Genomic DNA, 22,454 nt, shown 5'->3' with positions numbered 1-22,454 from the left:
CAGCTGCCGTCGATTAAACACGCACGCACGGCTTTAATCAAATCTGCCGGCTATTTACAGGCCGTGTTCTCGGCCGATTTTTGCAAAGGCGGTAAAGCTCGAAGACGTCGTCTTCGGAACATCTGCCGCCGGCGAGGTTTCCTTTCCCGCCATCTGCTTGTTCGTCGGGAGAACGGCGGGAAGGTTGACGGCGAGAAAAAGAGTGACCGCCTCCTCGATAACGATCCCGGAAAAGCCAGGAAAAGAAAATACGGGAGATTGCTGGCGAGTGTAGGACGCAGCTAAAAGCTAGTGAGCCGTCAATGTGAGCCCAGCTGCCTCAACCGGCTGAGGATCTGGGTTTGAATCCCGGCTCTAGCCTTTTTTGAGTGATTCCTCCCCAAGAGGCCTGATGAGATGGGCGGACATATTTGCATAGTGGCAATATTGTGCACTCGTAATACACACACACACACACACACACACACACGCAGTGTTCACACCTTGGTAGCCCGCTGAGAAATTTGAATGTCATTATGTTCAATTACATCACTACCTGACTGTTTAGTATGTAGAGGGCCAGCTGAGCCGCCTACCCCCCCCCCCCCCCACACACACACACATATATGCAGTATCAACACTATTAGAGTCAATATGGAAAAAAAATTATGTTTTGTTTCTCCACAAGACGTCAGTGCGTTGCGCTAGCGGTTGGCACGTCTGCCTCACCAATTTTGAGGTGCCCGGGGTTCGAATCCCGTGTTGAGAGCAGACTATGATAAATCAACTTTATTACACAATACTCAGGATTGACGAATCAGGAATGCCTTTAGCCGGCAGCACGGTGCGCTAGTGGTGTAGCACGTGTCTTACAGTTCTGAGGTTCCTGGTTTGAATCTGATCCTCTTTTGACAAAATAAGTATAAAGTACAGATAACTGTTTTCAGCCATCAGAAAAATCAAATCTACAGTACGGTAAGAAAGTTTTGTCTTGGTCCGTGCTGCAGGTTCCCTCCATGACTCGCTGGGTAGGCCGTGACAGGATCCTGGTTCTCCGCCAGCAGAGTCAGTTCCTGTGGGACGCCTACTTCTCCTCCGTAGCCAAGATCGTCCTCACCACTCTGGAGGTACTAAACATTCACCTCCTCACTTTGTCAGCAAGCTTGCATTCAATCCACAACAACATTCTTTTTTTCTTTTTTTTTTGTGACCGCCGGCTCTGCTTCACCTCGCCGCTAAACTTTCACAACAAATCTTTCTTACTTATATAATGTCATGAAATATTGTTTTTAAACTGCATATTGACTACTAAAGTTCAACATTTTCTGTAACTTTTATTATAATTCATAACAAGACAATTTTCAGTGGAAAATGTGATGATGCTGACTTCCATGACACTACTACTTTCCTATTTCAACGAGGTTTTAGCGTCATCTGATAGCATCTTTGCTAACAGTAGCCCTTTGTCGCCATCTTGTGGAATCTGTAGGCAGTTAGAGTACCAAAGAAAACGAAGTGGAAGTTTACTCTAATTATGTCAATGAGACTATTTTGGCTAAATATCTCAAACAATAAGCACAAAACATTTTTAGTCCCGTCAGTGGAGCGCTTGCAAAAGTGAACACGAGGTCCGAGCAGCGTTACGTTCGCCGGCGGGCCTCCGTGAGTCCATCCAGAGTGAGAAAGAAAAAAAATTATTTTTTTTTTTTAAAGAGATAGGCAGGAGTCAAGGTTTCTCGTGTGAGTGGGCGTTCGCCAGACAAGGAAGCTTCACAACCTCCACAGGCAAAAAGTGAAACAACTGCACTTGTTGTTGGTAGCTTTCCGGTCGTGCTCGTTGAAGCCTCGGGGACCTGACAGACCATAATAATCAACTTTAGGACACGATACTCCGCATTGATTGGCTAACACGCATGATTGCTTTTTGTTGTGAATCACGCGTTTATTTAGAACAAGCACGTATTGCTTTTAATTATGTGCTAGCTCAATGCTAATACATGATGCTAACCAGTAGCATCTATGTGGCTGTGTTATAATGATAATGTTCTAAGAAAGAAAGTATCTGCTGAATAAAAAACAAGAATATTGATTTTTTTTTTTTCTCTCAATATTACAATGTTACATCACCTCCACATTGATAAATGGACTGAGGTTGGCAATAGAATTGGATTTAGCTGCTTTAAATGTGTCGCTGTCATTATTTGCTAGTGAAAAGACAGACATAATAGATCGTGCTTTCAAAAGATTGGGTTATTTTTTTTTTTTGCGTTGCATTAATAGACAAGCGAACAAAAAAAACTACCGATGCGTTTTTTTGAATATTTTGAATGCAAGCCGAGTGATGGCAGAGTTTGCCAAATGTTATTCTGTGGTCCTAGCCGAGCGATGCGAGCTTCTCGGGATCCCCCAAAGAGTTGGCTGACATCACACCGCCAACGCGGCTGACCTTCGCAAGCATGGCCGACGGACACAACGGACTAAACAGCTAATGGAATCCTCATGTTGGGAGCACTACCCAGCACCCCCCCCCCCCCCCGCCCCACCCCCTACCATTCCCCACCACACAAACACACCCTCCCTCCCTCCCTCCCTCCCTCTGGGTGAAGGGCTTCAATTATCTCCCGTCTGTCTTGAGCTTCATGGCACACACAGCAGTTTTGGCAATATTAGCGGCGGCCCGTCAACTGTGGTTGTTGTATCTCAAGTTGTATCTCGCATCATATATAGACTCGTGCAATTTATTAATTAACATAAAAAAATTGTAATATAGTATGTTTTCTACAGTGACATCCGTGTGGGTTTTTTTTTTTCTGCCCATCCAGATAATCCGAGACCGTGTGGACTCCGTAGTGTCCCGAAACCGTCTGATGTGGAACTCCCTGCCTGGTGGTCTCTATGCACTCCCTCAGTACTCAACGGACCCCGCACGCTTCCCCTTTTACTTCGCCATGCTGGGTGAGGAGCAAAACTGGTTTCTGGGTCCCAATTTTTTTTTTTATTACACTGTTGGACAATCAGCCGAATGATAATCGAACCTTGAAACAATGCGGCTTGTAATTTATTTCCTGGTTGCATGTTGATGTTCCCAAAAAGGCAATTTGGGCATCTGGTTTTCATAGATGATGTCACAAAAAGTTGATTTCTACTTCTCAAAGCTGGCACACGCAAGCAAGACCGTGGCTAATTCTAAATGTGCTAACCCAGTGCGCGTCTCAGAGCAAAGCAAAGGGCAGACCGGGCGCTTCCATAAATATATCGAAGCCCACCTGAGATCCGGTCAGTGTCAGAGAGATGGATCGAGCAGCACTAAAGAGCACTCTAGCTCCACTTATCCGTGAGGATGCAAGTATTCCCAAACAGGCGAGCCAACACCTGGCACGCCATGTGCCCACCAGCCGCTATGCTGGCTCTCTTGCGCCCCCTCCAGTCAGAAATAAGCGTCCACGCTAGCTTGCGGGGGCTTAGCCAAAAGGTGCTTGAATTCATTTCGGATTTTTCTAGAGGAGGAATTGACACTGGCTTTCACGTCAGATATTACTTTTCTTTCTGACGCGCATGCACTCACTGCCAACGATGAGGCGCTCTAAAGCAGTCATACTAGCACGCCAGCTATCAAGTTGAACTCCCCTCACCGCCCCTCCTTCTTGTTCTTTTCCCACTGCTGTCTTTTCTACCTCTGTCACCGTGGCATGCGCACACTCATGGCGACAACGTGGCACTCTAAAGTCCACTTGATTTTTTGTTTTTTGCAGTAACTTCACATTTGAAAGTTAGCACTGTAGACTGGTGACTGCAGAAAAGCAGTCTCCCCCCCCCACACCCCCACCCTCACAAAAATAAATTCCTCCATTTAACCATCGTACCCGACGTCGCAGCTCATTCATCAAGCGCGCTCGTTTCAAGTTTGGCTGCGCTCGGTAACGTTTTGGTTTTGTGCCAAACGTGACACTTTTGGGTTATTGGAGCAAATTGGCGGCGCTAACGGAGGGCATCAAAAGCCGAGCAGTTCAGTGGAGGATTTAACAAGCTTGCTCATGTGAACGGGAAATGTGTGTGTGTGTTAGAAAGACAGATGGCAGCTTCAACACACACACACAAACACACACACACACACACACACACACACACGGCCCGCTAAGCATTTACATTAGTAAGAATCCTGTTGCATTTATTTAGCTGTTTTTTTTATTATCTAAAATTGTCTAGTTAAAATATACTGTATGTATTTAATTTTCTCATTATTTTTTAATGTATTTAAAATAATAAAATAAAGAAATATAATAAAATAATAAAATATCAATATTACCTCATATAAATATACGTATAACTATATATAGGTAATGGCTTTAATCCTTTATAATTATTGTTTAATTCATTTTTATGTGTGTAGGTAAAAGCCCCCCGCCGCAGTTCACCGGCGTGATCCATACGGTGAGTCCGCTGCAGTCGCACCCGTCTCCCATAGTCAAGCTCATCATCGCTGTGGCCAAGTCCAAGTTCTGTGCGCAGGTGGGTGCTATGGTATAGTTAAAGAAGAATACAATTATACTATGACCTTGTACATTGAGTATATAGAATTAACTTTTTATTTTTTGGGCCGGCTGTAGATTGTGGTTTTGTGGAACAGCGACAAGCCTTTACCTCCCAGGAACAAGTGGCCCTCCACCAGTGTGCCTCTCACCGTCATCCAAGGGCAGAGCAAGGTGACACCACTCGGCAATAGCATGGCTTCGTAAAGCTTTTTAGGGCCAGCGAGAAATTTTACCAACGCAGAATCCTAATATCAATTGAATGTAACTACCATCTTGGTCCCAGATTTTAAAAATGGATAGCAAAAAAAACAACAACATATAATTGATGAACATTATAAATAAAACAATAAATAAAAATGTAAAGATTTTTTTTTTTTAAAGAAGCAAACCCTAAATATTGTAATGAGCCACTAATAAGCATTTTTGGACGAAAAATAGGAGTTGGTCTCCCTAAACAAAAAAAGCAAGAACATACAATTATATTAAATATTTTTTTTTAAATATCGGGAAAAAAATCTGCGAATATGTTTCAAAATATTTACATTTTGTGCTCAATATTTTTTTTTGTCTTCATGGAAAGTAATCTGTTGCCCACCTTCCCAGCGCCCTCTAGCGGCCAGCCACCGTTATTACATTGTCTTTCTTTACATTTTATGATACAATGCTTTTTTCATCATTAAAAATGTGAAGAAAAAAAAAGTCTGCCATTTTGTGGACAAATGCCGAAAATAAGAGTATTAGTAAAGCTACAGAACGTGGACCCCAGGGACCCTAGATTAAGAACCATGTTCTGTATGATACAGAATGATTTAAGTTGATTGGTTATTTAAGTTGATCCTAACAGGAAGTTGTGACAGGGTAGCAGCTTGTCGCGTATTTCCGGCAAATTCCATATCGAGCGTTTCGTCTGTTTTCCGTCCAGCCTGAGTAAGCACAACATGACCCTCGCCTGCCCGCCGCGGGTACGAACGCTAAATCATATCGAGTCAGGTTGAACATGCCGAGCAAGCGCTTTGGCCCGGCACATCAATATTATCAGCCGTGGCGGCGCGGGGCCGCTCCGGCGGACATATTTCAGCGTCATCAATCACAGCTCAACTCGGCACGTCTCTGTCGGCGAGCTTGACTTTTACGTACGGCTCCCTCTCAGACATCCATCCTGCCTCCTTTAGCCGTGCCAGAAAATGATGTGCGCGGGGAGCACGGAAGGTGAGAAAGTCAAGTCGGGTAAAATGGGATTGGGCAGAGATGAATAACATGTTCAAGACGGCAAAAAAGTGAAAATAAAATGGATCTAAGAAACTGGAAGTGAAAATTGGTGGTTTTGTTTAGCCTTGTATCTTTTTGTTGGTTAGCACTAGCATGCTACTTTCTAGCTCATGGAGATTAACGTAAAACGATAAAAAGAAAACAAGTAAACTAAAATCAGCTCAAATAAAAGTGAAAAAGTATTTTAGTTTTTGGTCCATGGAGATTGATCTAAAATGTTTAAAATAATAATAATAATAATAAAAGAGCAAAAAGTAAAAGCTACCTAGCATACAGTTTTCTGGTTTGTGGAGATTAACATTAAATGTAAAAAAAATTTAAAAAACAACAACAATAAGTGCATAATAAATATGTAATAAATACAATTTTTTCTGGCAAATCAACAAATCAACAGTAATCAAAACAATAGCACATAGAAAGCGGGTTGCTGCACCGTTTGTCTTCAATCCATTGCTTAAAAGGTTATAGCACCTCAACATAGCTGCTAATTAGCCTTAGCATCAAGCTAACAAATTTAAGGCTAAGCCGTACGGTTGTGCTTGCTTGTTTCAAAGGTAAAAACAAACAAACTTGTACCCCAAGGCCTCGCTGTACTTTTTATTGGACAGTGACCAAGTAAAAAGAATGATATTTTTCCTATATTACACTTGTAATCTTTTTAATATCTCATCCAAATATTAGCATTCTCAGTCGGATGCATTCATGACATGAAGTCATACAATACAAACGCTCGCAATGCGTGCTGCCTATAGATGCACGCATATATAAATCCGGATATGTATAGATACCATAGATGGCTTCATAATGAGGCTGCAGATAGCCGTTTGTGATCTTTGGCTTCAGCGACTGCGTGGCGTGGAGTTCAGGAAAAAAAAAAAAAAACTCCCACGGCGTCGCAGCGGTATGGAGAGCCAGTTAATGGCCACGAGGCTCACGTGGCAAAGATAAGGTTGGAGACCATTGAACCGCCCCGTATCTCGGTGGGATCTAATCTTGGACCAGAGGCAGGCGGGCACGGACACTGGCCGGCGGGGGGGGGGGGGGGGGAGGATGAGGCCAGGGACGGAATTCTGCTGCCTTCAGCCGATTGATTTCAAATGCGAGCGCCACGGGGCTAACATTAAATATGATATAATGCTATGAAGTCCGTCGCTTACATGATCATTGAACGGAATGGGAACCTTTATTGCACGCAAGACGTTTTGGTCAAGCTCTGACCTTGCGCAGATGATTAATTTATGAGACTTTGCTGCTTTATAGCGAGTCATCAAATTTCACCGTCATGCTCTGCGCACACGCAAGGACCAAAAATCGAATCCTTGGAATTGATTTTTTTTCAATTTTGACACCATGCTTAATGAATAGCACACGTCGTTGGCTATTTTGCATCATACTTTGTTTACAATCTGAAGGCTGAGTGGATGATATATAACAATATAACCATCTAAAATGGCAGCTTGAAAACAAAATGGCAGACTTCTTGTGTCTTTCCACACATGGCTTCTTTTTTTGTTTTTTTTGTTGCTGTGAATTTTTAAATATATTAAAGTTTGGTATTTTCCAACTACTTTAAGGCAATGACAGCCTTTGGGCGATACAGTTAGAAACCCAATTCTGTTAGAAAGGAGTAATAAGTGCAGACTAAGTGGAAGATTTTATACTTGATCAATAAATAAAATAATAAAATAGGCATAAATGTGAAATATAACGAGTATATCATTACCAAAATGTTAGATTATGTTGCGTGTTGTAATCCTGATTTCAACCTCTAATCCCAACGTGGATGTTTTCCTCCTCGACGTGCAGCTGCGCGCGCGTTTAAATAATTCACACTTTAATTATAAGTCACTAAGATCATCAGCAGCTAATGGATCCTGGCCCCTGCGCGCTTTGCTAGGTCAAAATTGACGACGGCTCGCGTAAAGAAAAACACAACAAAAAAAACTATTAAGTCGGTTGTGTGATCGATGGACACGCCGCAGCGGAATAAACACGTTTTGCTCCGCTTTGTTTACTTGGCCCCGAGGCTTTTTGTTTACCACAAAAAAGAAAAAAGGAATAAATGCCCAAAAAAAAAAAAAACTCTTTTCTGTCCCGTACAGACGATGAGTAGTCGTTTTTACCCGCACGACGCCATCGTCACGGACGCCATCCTCAGTCTGGACGAAGACTCGGTTCTCTCCACCAATGAGGTAAGTCACAATTTCTTTTCTGCTCACATTTTATGTATAGTGAAAATGCATGTAATTCATGTCGGATTTCTAATTACTTTCTAATTTCTAGTTCCTGATCATGAAATGACCACAAGAGGGCAGCCAATACTTGTATTGGCATCGATACTGGCATCGGCTGCTGTCGCAATACTGATACCTCGCAATGGTTACATTTATTAGTTGTTTTTTTTTTAATACAAATAATAGGTGAGAAAAATTCAAAACTTAAAATTGCATTATTTACTGTTACATTTTTTTTTTTATTCTTTTATTTTATATTTTTTATCTATCTATATATTTTTTATTTTTTTATTCATTTTGCATTATTTACTTTTAGTTTTTAAATTTTATATATTTTTATTTATTTACTTTGTTTCTTTGTTGTTGTTAATACATATAAGGAAATTAAAAATATATATTTTTTAAAAGATTAAATGCACATTTTTTGACTTGAAAGTTAAATACAACTGAACTGTGCATCGGTAGTGTATGTTTTGTCTCCCACTAGCGTTAGATTGCGTACCACTAGTGAGACAACAACCGATTTTAATGATTGAGCTTCTTCTTATTGAGTATGAATGTGGGCTAAGCATTCTCATTGTGTTACATAGTGTTGAATATGCAGTTGAAAAGTTGTTGATGGTTTCCATGCCAGCCGGTGGCGACGCAGGCGTTATCGATCGCGGGTGAGATGAGGCAGTCAGTCCACGCGCGGGCATGAACGCTATTCATTAACGATGAACAAGCAGCGCGGTGACCGCTGAGCCAGGGGCGGCGGCGGGGTTGGGGGTGCGCGTGGGGTTCGGGGCTTCTGGGTGAGGGCGCGCACGCACCACCAAAGGTCCTTTCCAAATACGTCGCTCGGAATGGGAATGAGCGTAAATGCGTGCGGCGAGTTGGAAGTGCAAATGGTGCAAAGCGCCGCCAGTGTAAACAATTATTGATTTATTAATTATTGATTGAACGCCGACTTTTGTCACTTCATCAGCCGCCAAACTTTATGAAATCAAGAAGGCAGGAAATGTTAGTCCTCTTAATTAAATTGGATTAAATGTATTCGGAATATCATCAGGATTTATTTGGTATCATATTCATTTCATCCATCCATCATTTACCGCTTATCCGGTCGGGTCGCGGGGGCAGCAGCTTTAACAGGGAAGCCCAGACTTCCCTCTTCCCCAGCCACTTCAACCAGCTCCTCCTCAAGGCGCTTCCAGGCCAGCCGAGAGACATAGTCTCTCCAGCATGTCCTAGGTCGTCCCCGGGGCCTCCCGTCGGTGGGACATGCCCGGAACACTTCTCCAGGGAGGCGTCCAGAGGCATCCGAACCAGATGCCCGAGCCACCTCAACTGATTCCTCTAAGCGTGAAGGATTAGCGGCTCGACACTGAGTCCCTCCCGGATGACCGAGTCTCTCACCCTATCTGTCCCGGACAAGAGTCCGGACACCCTGCGGAGGAAACTCATTTCATCCCGACTGGACGGCTCAACTTTTATGCGCCGCCGGCTTGTTTTTATGGACGAGGGTGTATGAGGAGGAAGGACGCGGAGAAAATCTCGGTTGCGCTCGATAAGCCGTCGCCCTGATTGGCCTTTTAAGGCGGCGCTGGGATTTGGGCGAAAAAGGAAGATGAAATGCGCCGAGCGGAATGGAATCACGCGCGGCCAGGCCACTTCATAATCAAGCCCATTTGAATAAAAACACTTTGATATTTTCAATCGCAACTTTCTTGTAATGACTTTGTCTCGCCAAATTACATGAGACATTTTCAAACGTGTCTCATGTGGAGATGAACGTTTTTGTGATACTATTAGCTAATATCTTTCAAGTCGAATCAGGTTTGAAATCATAGTCAAGCCAAACAGGATTTTTTTCAGACCGATTCTGATATTTGACGGAAATTAAATTCCGATGACCGATTAATCGGATAATTAACTCATTCGCTCCCAAAAACGTATAAATATGTTCTATTTTAAATATTGCCATGGTCTCACAAACGTTTTATATGTTTTTTATGCTACATCATACAGAAGGCTTTGATGCAGCCTCTGACCTGAAGAGGTGGCTTAAAGCAATGGTAGTTATTACAAAAAACGGCCTGCAGGTGGCAGCCGAGTATAAGAGATCAGCCAGGGCCATGTTGCAGCAAGCTCTTTTCCCCAGTGTTTTCGACAGATTTGTGAATAATGATTGAACTTAGCTATATTCTAATGCTAATTTCTGCACAACGGAATCGGATAATTAACTCATTCGCTCCCAAAAACATATAAATATGTTCTATTTTAAATATTGCCATGGTCTCACAAACGTTTTATATGTTTTTTATGCTACATCATACAGAAGGCTTTGATGCAGCCTCTGACCTGAAGAGGTGGCTTAAAGCAATGGTAGTTATTACAAAAAACGGCCTGCAGGTGGCAGCCGAGTATAAGAGATCAGCCAGGGCCATGTTGCAGCAAGCTCTTTTCCCCAGTGTTTTTGAGCAGATTTGTGAATAATGATTGAACTTAGCTATATTCTAATGCTAATTTCTGCACAACGGAAACAGATACAAATATACTTTTTTTTCCTGATAAAAGAGATTCTAATTTTCCTTTTGGCACAATGGAATAAATGAACGCAATTACAAAGACGCTGACGTATTTTCATGCGTCCGGGGAGCATAAATGAACCTCGTCCATAATCTGCGCTGGCCTCCAGCTCGCACATATTATGGTCTGTAAACCGTGACGCAACTCCTTTTTTTTTATGTGACGCCTTTAAAGCACCGAGAGATTTACAGTCAATACGCCGGCCGTATTGAATCTCGGGATCCGGGTTGGCCCTGCGAGCATCTATTAGCTCTCCCTTTCCAAATGTTTATAGAGCCAAGGCGCAGATTTTAAATTGGAAAATTGTTGCCAAGGAACTTCATCAATAGCAACAGGTGAGAAAGAGTTTAATTGTGCCCTCTGCCATGGATTCATTGAATTGATTAGTAGTAAATAAATTATAATTTTCCGAGCAATTAGGTGAAATGGAATCATTTCTTTTGGAACGCCTCGCTCAACAGTGGTTGGGAATCCATTTATTTGCATCTATCTTTCACCTCACACACTTTCCCGAACGTCGCGCTTCAGTACATCCGCCACGTCACGTCTGTCGCTAATGGAGACGGACAGACGACGAGGAGTGCCGAGCGTGCGCCTCCGTGTTGCAGTCACACATGCCGAAAAGGTTTTTTTCATCTCTGACGTGATTCAAAGTGCAGCAGCTTATCAATTATTTCTCAGCACGTGTGCGTCTTATGGAGGACCAAAACTGGCAAAATTCAAAATGAATAAATGGCTAAAAGTGAAAATAAAAACGGATATTAAAAATATCATTTGAAAGTTAAATTAAAAAATAAATAAATATAAAAGGAAACAAAAACAACAAATTTAAGTTTTGAATTATTTTTTTATATCCATTTTTATTTTCCCTTTTAGTCATTTATTTATTTTTTAATTTTGCCAGTTTTGGTCCATATTGCGTGGACCGTGAGACCAGATGGTCGTCCATTGCTGAAGCCCTCCATTCAAACCGGCGAGACTTCCTTGTTCAGCCCGAGACACGCTTAGGACCGCCCCCTCATTTGAATGGCATTTCGTACTGGCAGTATGGACCAAGACTGCCCAAAAAGTAAATAAATGACTAAAAGTGAAAATAAAAATGGATACAAAAATATAATTCAAAAATGTAATCTAAATGTATTTGTTTATGCATATATATATATTTATTGTTGTTTTTATTTCCATTTATATTTATTTTATTTTCGAATTATATTGTTTTATATCCGTTTTTATTTTCACTTTTAGTCATTTATTTAGTCATTTATTCATTTTAAATCTTGGCAGTTTTGGTCCTCCATACGTCTTAATCACCGCGGCGGCGGCGGCAGCAACCTTTTCGATTGGCTGCGGATGGCAGATGATTCACTTTTAGTTGATTATTTTTTTTCCTCATTCACTTCCACTGTTCACCAAATAAGATGCCAAGTGCGCTTGCTTTAAGCTTGCTTGTTATTCCCTTTTGAAGTCGACTGTATAACTCACACATATCTAAACATCGAAATGTTCAAAACAAAACCATATAAAATCTCCTAGCTTAAACGCTACCATATAGTAACAATTGCCATAGACCTGCTAACGAAAATTAGCATGCTTTTATAGTTTACTGTAATTATTAGAAAACTTGTAACGTAGTAGTGCCTTGAGCTACAAATTTTTTAGCAAAATGTGTTTTTTTTTTTATGAACACAGTAGCACTCAATAAAAAGAGTTGAAGTTGTTGTTGTTTTTCCTGACGGTTTAGGATGAGGAATTGGATGAAAAACAATCAGTTGCTCAAGCTAGCAGGTAGGCCGGTTAATGACACTCTACCGGACCTCATTAAATAGTGCAGCAGTGCTAAATGATGCCCGAAGTGTCCAATGAGTGTACAGCGAGCGTATTAGTGTATACCCCAACATCCCACAAGTCTCATCAAAGTCCACATTTGTGTTTCCAGTGCCGCTAATTGGCATACGGTACGAGCAAGATGATGGTCTCATATGTGCAAATGGCGTATTTCCCCTGCAGGTGGATTTTGCCTTCATCGTGTGGCAAAGTTTTCCGGAGCGTATCGTGGGTTATCCCGCCCGGAGCCACTACTGGGACGCCTCGCGGTCCTGCTGGGGTTACACGTCCAAATGGACCAACGACTACTCCATGGTGCTCACCGGGGCCGCCTTCTACCACAGGTACGAGGCTGGATGGGTTTTGTTGTTTTGTTGTTTTACATTGGGTATTTAACATTAAGAAAAATGTCACAGCACACTACCAAATAATGACGTACAAATCAGTGTGAAGATCTGGACATTATTTGTTGAACACACGTAATAGTTTGGGATTTTTCATTATAGTTTTATTTTATTTTGACTTTTTTTAAATTCAGTTAGTTTTAATTAGTTTTTATTTTTCCAAAATGCTACTTTATTTAGTTTAGCTTATATTAATTTTACTATTAATTAATTGTTTAGTTATTATTATTATTATGTTGTTGTTTTATTTTATTTTATTATGTATTATATTTTATTTCATTTTTTTATTATTGTTTTTTTAAGAGTGCGATTGTTAGTTTTTATTTTTCAAAAATGCTAGTTTAGCTATTTAGTTTTACTTTTACTAGTTTTCGTATTACCGGTAGTTTTAGCTTTTATTATTTAATTAATTGTTTAGTTGTTATTATTATGTTGTTGTTTTGTTATTTTATTTTATTATTGTGTATTATCATTCATATTTTATTTTATTATATTTTATTTTCTTAGAGTGCGATTATTAGTTTTTATTTTTTTTAAATGCTAGTTTAGTTTTTCTTTCACTAGTTTTAGTATTAGCTTTAGTTTTTTTTTATTTGTACATATTTTTCTGTAATTATAGTTAGTTTTACACTCGTTTTTATGATTATATTTTATGTATTTTTTTATGTATTTGATGTATGTATGTATATATTCGTTTATATTTTATTACCTTTCCTTTTTTTGTTTTTTGTTTTACTGACTTTGTTACTTTTCATTAACTATAATTCCTCCCACAACTTCCATCGGAAAAGACACATTTATCCCCTGGTGGTCAAAGCTAACAAGTAGCATGGGCGCCCCCTTCAGGTACTACCACTACCTGTTCAGCAGCTGGGTGCCCGTCAGCCTGCTGAGCATGGTGGACCGCATGGCCAACTGCGAAGACATCCTGATGAACTTCCTGGTTTCGGCCGTCACCAAGCAGGCGCCCGTCAAGGTCACGCAGAAGAAACAGTACAAGGAGACCATGATGAGCCAAGTAAGAACAAGTCACACCCACAAAAAAATCAAACACAGGGGGTCTTTGAGGCGGCCATTTTGGAAGCTTTCATTATTTTATTATTATTACAAGTCCAAGGGATGATGAAATGAGCGGCATGAAAGTAAAAGAGGAAATCATTTCAAGTATTTCCTGTCTTCGTGTTTGATGAGCGCTGTCGGCGTCGTTCATCTTTTCCGACGCGCTCGTCATAGTGACCAAATTACGAAACATATTTTGGGGATAGGATTTATTTTCAACACCAAGCCCCAGCGGAAATGACCAACATCATTTTCTACACTCCTAAAAATAAAATATATTTTGATATCACCATCGGGGGAATTATGACAACATTTTACAACGTATGCCCTGCGGACAGCACGAATAGGGACGATGTCATTATGATGTCATCAGGATTATCTCCCATTTCAATCAATATGTCCTTTTCCTACAGAAGCAATATGAGTGCAATATGGTTTTAATAATTGGCAAAAACACTTTGGGTTTTTATGTGTGCGTGTGTGGTCACACGATTGATTGATGTGTTGACCACAGGCAGCTTGTGACGACTCGGCAGAATGTACTGAGTAATTAATGGCTAAAATGAGCAGGCGGCAAACCCACATTTACGCTACTTCATTTATTCTTATGACATTTTTCAAATATATTCAATTCACAGAGGACTGGCGCGACCTCTGCCAAGCGTGACAACATTCACAAAAACGACGTCAGTAAAAATATCCAAGTAAGGAGCGCTGTTCATGTTTTACCCGATTTGGCCACTGAGGGGCAGTGTGGTTCCACGCGGTCTAATACACTGTTAAGTTGTAGCCACATTAGAGAGTAGAAGGAAAAAGTCACGATCAAGTTATTCCAATAAAAGTTGTTTTTTTTGCAGTGTGGAGCCGTTCTTTTCAGTGATAAGTGCTGCGAGGAGCGCGCTAATTAGCATTAGCGAGTCAGACGGGAGTAGCGCGTACGTTTGTGGTCCCAAAGCAAATGTCGGCCGATAAAGTAAATTATGTTTGGGGGGGGACGGTCGGCGACAATTTGGAAAGACTTTCGAGGCTGCATATCAACAAAGATTGTTCTTTTTGTTTGTTGTATAATTAATTTTGTTAGTTTGAACTTGCACTACTTTAATGTGACTAGTGCACGTTGTTCAATAAAGCAAAAATAAATCAATGTTTGGGGGCGGGGACGATGAAATAGAATTTTTTTTGTAATGAATTAGAAAAGCGAATATTAATTAATTTTAGATGGAAAACAACAAAGAAACGCTACGGTTGATCGATGTCATCGCACGGCGCAGTTGCTTCCTGGTCTTCTTCTTCTTTTAAATTACTGGTGTAGATCACATCGCTATGGTGTATAGCGCCACCTACAGCGGCGGAGTCCCCTCTCAATAGTCGCAAAGGAAGAACAGATGGAAACGGGCATGAGTGACATGTCCGTTTTCACAAAATCCGCTTCCAAATTTTGAAACAGTTGTATGGAAACCTGACTATTGTCTCCTCGCGTCCACCCCCGAGGGCTCCAAGGCGTCCCGGTGGGCCGACCCGGACCACTTTGCCGAGCGGCAGACGTGCGTGAACGCCTTCGGCCGCTGGCTGGGCTTCATGCCTCTGCTGCACTCGCAGATGAGACTGGACCCGCTCCTCTTCCGGGACCAGGTGTCCATGCTGCGCAAGAAGTACCGTGACATCGAGAGGCTGTGAACGTGAGGAAGGTACGCTCACACTCGCAAAAAAGAACACACGGGAGGGATGGTCAGACGCATGAACGCAACTTTTCTTCTCAACGTAATCCCAAAAAAAGCAAAAGAAGCGGAATCATGTATGGACTTTGGCGGACAACGTTGCTGTTGTACATTTGCGGCTGCGGTTCGTGTCTGGATGAAGCAAATAAAATCGACGTATGCTATGAAAGTGTCACACGGACTCCAAATGTCACTTTTTTTGCTTCCTGGCTTTTCTCCAAATGGGAATTGCGGGTCAATTTATTAGGTACGGCTAGAAGAGCTATGTCCGTATTTCATATGCTCAAAAATCTATCATGCAGCTTTTTCACTTTTGAATGCAAAAAAAATACTTGTTTCTAAATAAGTGACTTACTCAAAATATTGTTTTAAGATGTGAAAATTTGTGGGACAGCAATATAAATATTAAACTTTAAATAATTACAATTACAACATTACGACACCAGACAAAGATAATGAATGGCACTTTTATTCATTTCAACAGGGAAAGATGATTTGAGAGAAAAAAAAAAATTAAAATTTGGGGGGGGGGAATAAAATTTGTATCTCAAGGCACCACTGTGCTTTCAATGAAATAATTAACTCAAACCACTTTAAATACATACTTTAAACCTGACTGGTTACTCGGTCAGCTGATTTATTCAGCCGATATTAGTTAGTATAAAATTGGCAAAAAAATTGTCACATTAACATTCACCCCCCCCCCCCCCAAATAAAGAGACCAAAAAAAATATCAGCAAAAATCTGTCCCAATTTTTCTCTCTGTTGTAAAGCTAAATACATACTAAATTATAAAGTATGATAAAACAGTAATGAACGTTCTGCCAGTAATTCATATTTTTATTGTTGTAAGTGTTAAGGGACCCCCCAAAAATTTTTTTAAATTAACCTGCCAATTAATCGCCTATCGTAATTTTATTCTGCCAAATATTGGAATCGGCATTGACCTGATAAAAATCCATATTGCTCTACGTTGCTAAACGAATTCCTGTCTGTGACATGAGATACATTTTGTGATGCCTTCCTTTTGTGTGTGCGTGGAGGTGTACCTGTTCAAATGAAAAGCGGTCCCCTAAACCCTCCACATGCCACTATCATTAAGGGCGTGCGCATGAATATTGAAATTGTTCCACCTTGATTACTTCCCTTCCCAGCGAGGACTCAACTTGAAGAGAATCGGCATAAAAAGGCCGACACGTTGATCCATAAAATAAATCTATATGATAATCAGACTCGCCGTTGTCCTCCCGTAAAAGCATTTTTTTCCCATCGTGTTGTTTGGACACTTGGGATTTTTTTTTTTGTGTCTCACCTCGTCAAGGTTGTGTCACAAGGCATGACAACTTTATTTGTAGCGCAAATTCATAAACGGCCAATTTCAAGTGCGTTCCTAAAATCATCTTTTCAACTGGAACCGCCAGCCCTGGGCATCCTCTCTCGCCCTCTCTCTTCCTCTCTCCCGCAATTCCTGAGATCCGATGCGTCCTATTTAGGTCCAAAATTGGACACTCTCCATCCACCCGCCCGTGTGTGCGGTTGCGTGTTTGTGTGTCTATGCGCGTGTGCAGCCACTATGACAAATGTGAGGAGACAGGCCTTAATGAGAAACATAGTTGCAGGAAAAGATAGCATATATAGGACATTTCGACGTGATGTCACGCGTACTTCCGGATGGCAACATCCAAAGTGTCTCTGAGGGCACCGCTCGGAAATAACCACACGCCGGCTGTTATTTGACATAAACAGAGGTGGCAAATCCAGGTCCAGAAAGTCAAAACCATGCCACAGTTGGGCTTTAGCCCCAGATGCTAGCTAGCGAGCTCCCTAGCTAGCTCGGTTACATGCTAGGCAGCCAGCTGGCTAGCACAGGCGGCTAAAGCCAAACTGTGTCAGGGTTTTTAACTTTCGGGACCTGGATTTGCCACCTCCGGACACAAACGCGGTGGAAATTAAACAACTGGATAATTAATTGACCTTTTTTGTTGCTATGATTAGAGGCATAGACTTTAGAGCTAAGCATAGCTAGCATGCTAGCCATGATGTTTTGCTAAATGGCACAGATTAAAGGGTAACATCTATCTACGAACATTTGGAGACATATGTAACAGCCAAAGACCTACAAAAAAAAAACGCTTTGTTAGCAATATGCTAAACCTAACAGGAAGTCGGCCATTTTGAATTTATTTTGCAATTTTGCTTTTTTATTTTTTATGGAGGTCCTATTTGAACCAACTGTATCCGATCGGGTGTTTCATCTGAAAACGTTTAAGATAAAAAGTTTTTAAAAACGTTCACTTTGTTGCACGCGGTTGCCGTGGCGACGCGCTGCTTGGAAAACGAAAAATGACGCCAGCAAAAACATTCCTACACTGGCGATGTAACCCGAAAATCGATTGAAGTCGTATTTCCCTGTTAAAATCGATATATTTACCTCAAAATAGTTTGCACAGTCATTGAAAAAAAATATTTGCACCGAACCATTACTGTGGGAAAAAAAAAATTCTTTTCTTTTTCTTTTTTCCAGGAGAGCTCAGTATTGTTCATTCGATTTGACATCATCATTGCTCTCCTTTTTAAAAAAAAATAAATAAAAAAAAATAAAAAATAAAAATAAAATTAAAAAAAATTATAAAAAAAAAATTACTGTGGGAAATTAACGCAAAAGAAGGTGCGAGGCACGAGTGCCGAAAATGTGTGTTTGGGGAAAAAACTTCGGCGACGGATTTGAATACTCCGACGTTCCACTTCTGTCACCAAAGATCAATTTAGCCCATTTTCCTTGCTAGGAACGGCAGCCAATCAATGAGCTCCGCTTGGTGCCAAAGTGAATAATCATAAAGATGGAGATGATTTATTCATGACGGGAGCCTGATGGAGGCGTGACCAATGAGCGGCGGGCTGACAGCTTTGAGATGAAACAGGCACTCGAACCCAAACGCGCTGACCGACGCAAAGCAGCACTGTGTGACATCATAGTAGTAAAACGGAAATACATATAGTAGCCTCTCCCTTCCTTTTTCCCTTTTGTGTTATTGATCAATTTTATGATGTCATCTTCTACTTGTTGCGATGACATCATGGTCCTCGTGAGGGACGGCCGCAGGCGGCGACTCATGCTAGCATGCTTTTTATTTTATTTAACAAACACACGCGGCGGTCCAAAGGAAGACGAACGTCAGCGTTTGCGAAATGTCCTCATGGGGGAACTTTTTAAAAAATATATATATTTTTAAGATGGCGTCCATAAAACAACAAGGAAGCAAGCAGCTGGCTGTCAACACGTTTTATGTGCTTATTTCGTATTAATCTTGCTGTTTTTAACACCACTAGTGGAGGTCGTCGTCATTTGTGGCTCTCAAGAGCATCAAATGCACACACATTGCAGAGAGCATAAAAGCGCGTCGAAAGCGTCGCAGCAGAATTCCGCAAGGCCAAGTAGAAAATAGAAGCCAAATTCCATCCATAGAAATTTCTTCTTGTAGCTGAAATTGACAAAATGTGATTTTATCAAGAATAAATTGCAACCTATAAAACTAATAATGACATAAAGGAATGGAATTTAAAGAATTCAATTGGCAACATTTTTTTTTTTGCTTCAGTTTATTAGAGATTGTGCTGCTCCTTGTGAGGTGCACACATTAGCCACCAGGGGGCAGCATTTTACCAACTGACTCAGGAATTTGCAGTAATATTTATCAGGGCCCGACGATAAGGATTTTTTAAAAGGCTGCAAAGCAGATTGCAATATTTGTCATAATAAAATGAGATAACCGATTATTAATTTTAAAAATGTATAACGCATAACTTCTTCTTTTTTTTTGGGTCATTTGATGCTTCCAGCAAAAAGATACGAATTACAGGTAATACATTGAATTCATGTATTTGTTTAATTTCATTGATCGTCATTATTTTTGTCTAATTCTGTAATATTAATGTGTTAACAAAAAAAACAATCATATAAAAACAAATCGGCCAACCGATTATTCATTGGGCCCTAAATATGAGTGATTCTCTACAGAGGATAAAGAATATTTCCCTGTGACTATTTTTGGTATTGTCTGTCCACATGTTGCTGCACGTTTGTGTTCAAATATCTGTCGCTTAAAGGATTGGTGATAACACAGCAACGCTAATGCGATTCGATAGCCTCTCAATTGTGTTTTCCATTGTTTGTTAGCATTAAGCTAAATGGGCTATATTAAGGCAAAGCTACAGTATGTGTTTTGTTTTGTCTGACAAATTTTTACTCCTAACTCAAAAAATAATCTGGCTTCATTAAAGCAATTTTTGGTGTTGGGTTATATTCTGCGGATGCTTTACTACATCTGACTCGTAATCTTTTGAAAAAAAAAAAAAGCATTGAGTTAATTTTTTATATACGATCACTTTCAAGTCATTTCATTAAACTTCCCGTGAACTTTTTCGAGGATGATGAGGAACGAGAAGAAGTGAGTGGGGAAAAAAAAAGAAATGTTTGTCACCCAAAAAGAAAACGGCGCCGACGTAGTGCTCCACAGCTGCTGCGCAATTACAATCCAATAGAAGCACGTACCCCCCCCCCCCCCCCCCGCCCCCCTCCACTGTCATAACGCGCGTAATGCAAACAAATGGCCCACACGTCTCACACACACACACAGAAAAAAATAGTTTCCAACCCAAATTGTACCCGATTCATTTTCATTTCAAAAGTGATTAAATTGGCCTGTTGCTTCTCATGTATCTTCTCCGCAGTAAATGAGCGTACCTGCAATATAATAAATAATATCATAGGATAACAAATTGCAAGTATTATGTTTTTTTTTTTTTTTTTTACGTTTGTAATTACCAGCATAAATAGAAGCGAATGTGTATGCGTGAAAAGAGGACACTTTCTAAACTTTTGTGAGCCAAGACACGTATTTTATATAACAAAAACTTTTTGGCGGGGTCAAAGAAGACTTTCACTACTACTGTTAGCGACCCAGTAACTGCGCCAATATTAGTCATTGTTCGCAGAAGATTATGCCTGTGAGTGTTATATTTGTCTGTCTACATGTGTTGTGCACCGTTTGTGTTCATATAGGGATTCAGTTGGAGGGTTCGAGTTCAAGTGGATAACCTTGCCCCGTCATTGGCTCTTTAGAACAAAAATGCGCTTATCGGGATCTTGTAGAAGCGGCCCGCAAATGCAATTTCCCAGCTGCCCCGGCGGCGGCCTTAAATCCTCCACGGGAAATCTGACGCTCTCATCTGACGTCTTCAAGGGGACGTCGCGACATGACAAAATGTCAGCGGTGTGTGTGTGCGCGCGTGTGTGTGCGCGCGTGTGTGTGCGCGCGCGTGTGCGTGCGCGCGCGCGGGAAATTGACAACGGAAATTGTCGTCCACGCGAGCTTGTGTGTGTGGTCAGTCAGGAGTGTCAGGAAATGAGATGTGGAGGAAGTTGAGTTCTAAAATAGGAAAAAACAAATCAACACCAGGGTATGTGCGTGCGTTTGCGCGCTCGTGTAAATGAGATGATCAGCACAAGTTATGATTACTTCGCGTTGCTTCTTCGTCATGTGCATAATGAGAGGCGCAAAAAGAAAATGAGGGGCAAATAAGTGGCGAACATGTTGTATGGGTGTTGATAAATGGCAAAATTAAAAAAAAAACTTTTGTTTTTAACTCAACCCAATTGAACATGAAAGTGAATGTAGTTGTCATGGAATGTAAATGTTTTGTTAAAACATCATAGTTTTTTAATCTTCACTTTGCAAATCGACATGTCAGTCGTTTTTTTTTCCCAGCCTTACGTAGCTTGCAACAATTTCTCAATGTTCTCAAGATTATTTTTGGGAAGAAAAAAAAATAAAGAAATGTCCAATTTTGTCTTTAAAAAAAATATGGTATTTGTCAGGAAAAATGTAGCTTTTTATTTCAGAAAAAAAGTCTTTAAAAATTGTAGAGAAAAAACAATTGTACAATTATTTTTCATATAATTTTGAAAATTAAAATTGTATTGAAAATAACACTTTTTCCAGAAAAAAAAAATTTTCAGGGGTAAAAAAACGACAACAAATCTAACAAAAATGCCAGTTCTGAGAAAAAAAATGCTCTTCTTAAATTAAAAAAATAGAATACATGCATTGTTCAAAAATTTTAAAATGAAATACCCCAAAAATCTCACTGAAAACACCAACTTTTTCCAGGAAAAAATACTTTTTTCAATGGGGTTTTTTTATTTACAGAAAACGTGTTTTTTATTTAAAAAAACTTCCAAGAAAAATACGTGTCTAGATTTTTTTTAACTTAAATTTTTTTTTTTTTTTTAGAAAAGTCCAATAACAATTTTACACAAATATTAAAAATGTTTAGAGGTAATTGAAAGATGGCACCCCCCCTCCAAAAAAAAATGTTTTGTCTAAGGAAAAAAAACATCTTTCTTTTTTTTTTTTTTTTTTGGAAAAATGTATTTAAATATATATTTTTTACTTTAAGTTTTTTTTTTTTTTAATCTCTACAAAACAAATATTTATTTTACAAAAAAAGCATACGCTCAAAGTTTGGAGTGAATTTTTAAAAACCTTTTGCGGGTTTATTTTTCATCCATCCCTTCTATTCCAAATAGCTCAATTTAATTTCATAGGTCAAAATGGCTCCCAGTTCCAACATTAGCTTCAATGAGACATTTTGCCATTATGATGGAATTCCAATTGTACTTTTAACTTTTGTTGGCTTTCCTAAACATTAAATTTAAACTACAGTACTAGTGCAGCTGGGTTTAGATTGCCTCCTACACACACACACACACACACACACACACGCACGTATCCACACGCACGCCTGCCAATATATCACAGCCTCCAGGTGTGAAGATTGATGGCATTAAATTGCTTCTATCCA

General features: G+C 40.2%; 1 protein-coding gene across 2 annotated transcripts in view; it reads left to right on the top strand.

The window, feature by feature from the left end:
• LOC144039319 (exostosin-1) overlaps window positions 1–15,765 on the top strand; it is a 64,096-nt gene extending 48,331 nt beyond the window's left edge. For both annotated transcript variants that reach the window (XM_077552531.1, XM_077552530.1), the window contains exons 6-13: window positions 987–1,106; window positions 2,802–2,934; window positions 4,370–4,488; window positions 4,587–4,682; window positions 7,883–7,972; window positions 12,593–12,753; window positions 13,660–13,831; window positions 15,364–15,765. In XM_077552531.1, coding sequence (XP_077408657.1) covers window positions 987–1,106; window positions 2,802–2,934; window positions 4,370–4,488; window positions 4,587–4,682; window positions 7,883–7,972; window positions 12,593–12,753; window positions 13,660–13,831; window positions 15,364–15,549 — 1,077 coding nt within the window. In that variant the 3' untranslated portion in view covers window positions 15,550–15,765. The remainder of the gene's footprint in view (window positions 1–986; window positions 1,107–2,801; window positions 2,935–4,369; window positions 4,489–4,586; window positions 4,683–7,882; window positions 7,973–12,592; window positions 12,754–13,659; window positions 13,832–15,363) is intronic.
• The last annotated feature ends 6,689 nt before the right edge of the window (window positions 15,766–22,454 follow it).

The sequence above is a fragment of the Vanacampus margaritifer genome, chromosome 19 (genome assembly GCF_051991255.1).
Source record: "Vanacampus margaritifer isolate UIUO_Vmar chromosome 19, RoL_Vmar_1.0, whole genome shotgun sequence".
NCBI lineage: Eukaryota > Metazoa > Chordata > Actinopteri > Syngnathiformes > Syngnathidae > Vanacampus > Vanacampus margaritifer.
The sequence above is the reverse complement of the archived record's forward strand: the minus strand, read 5'-3'. Positions and strand labels throughout refer to the sequence as shown.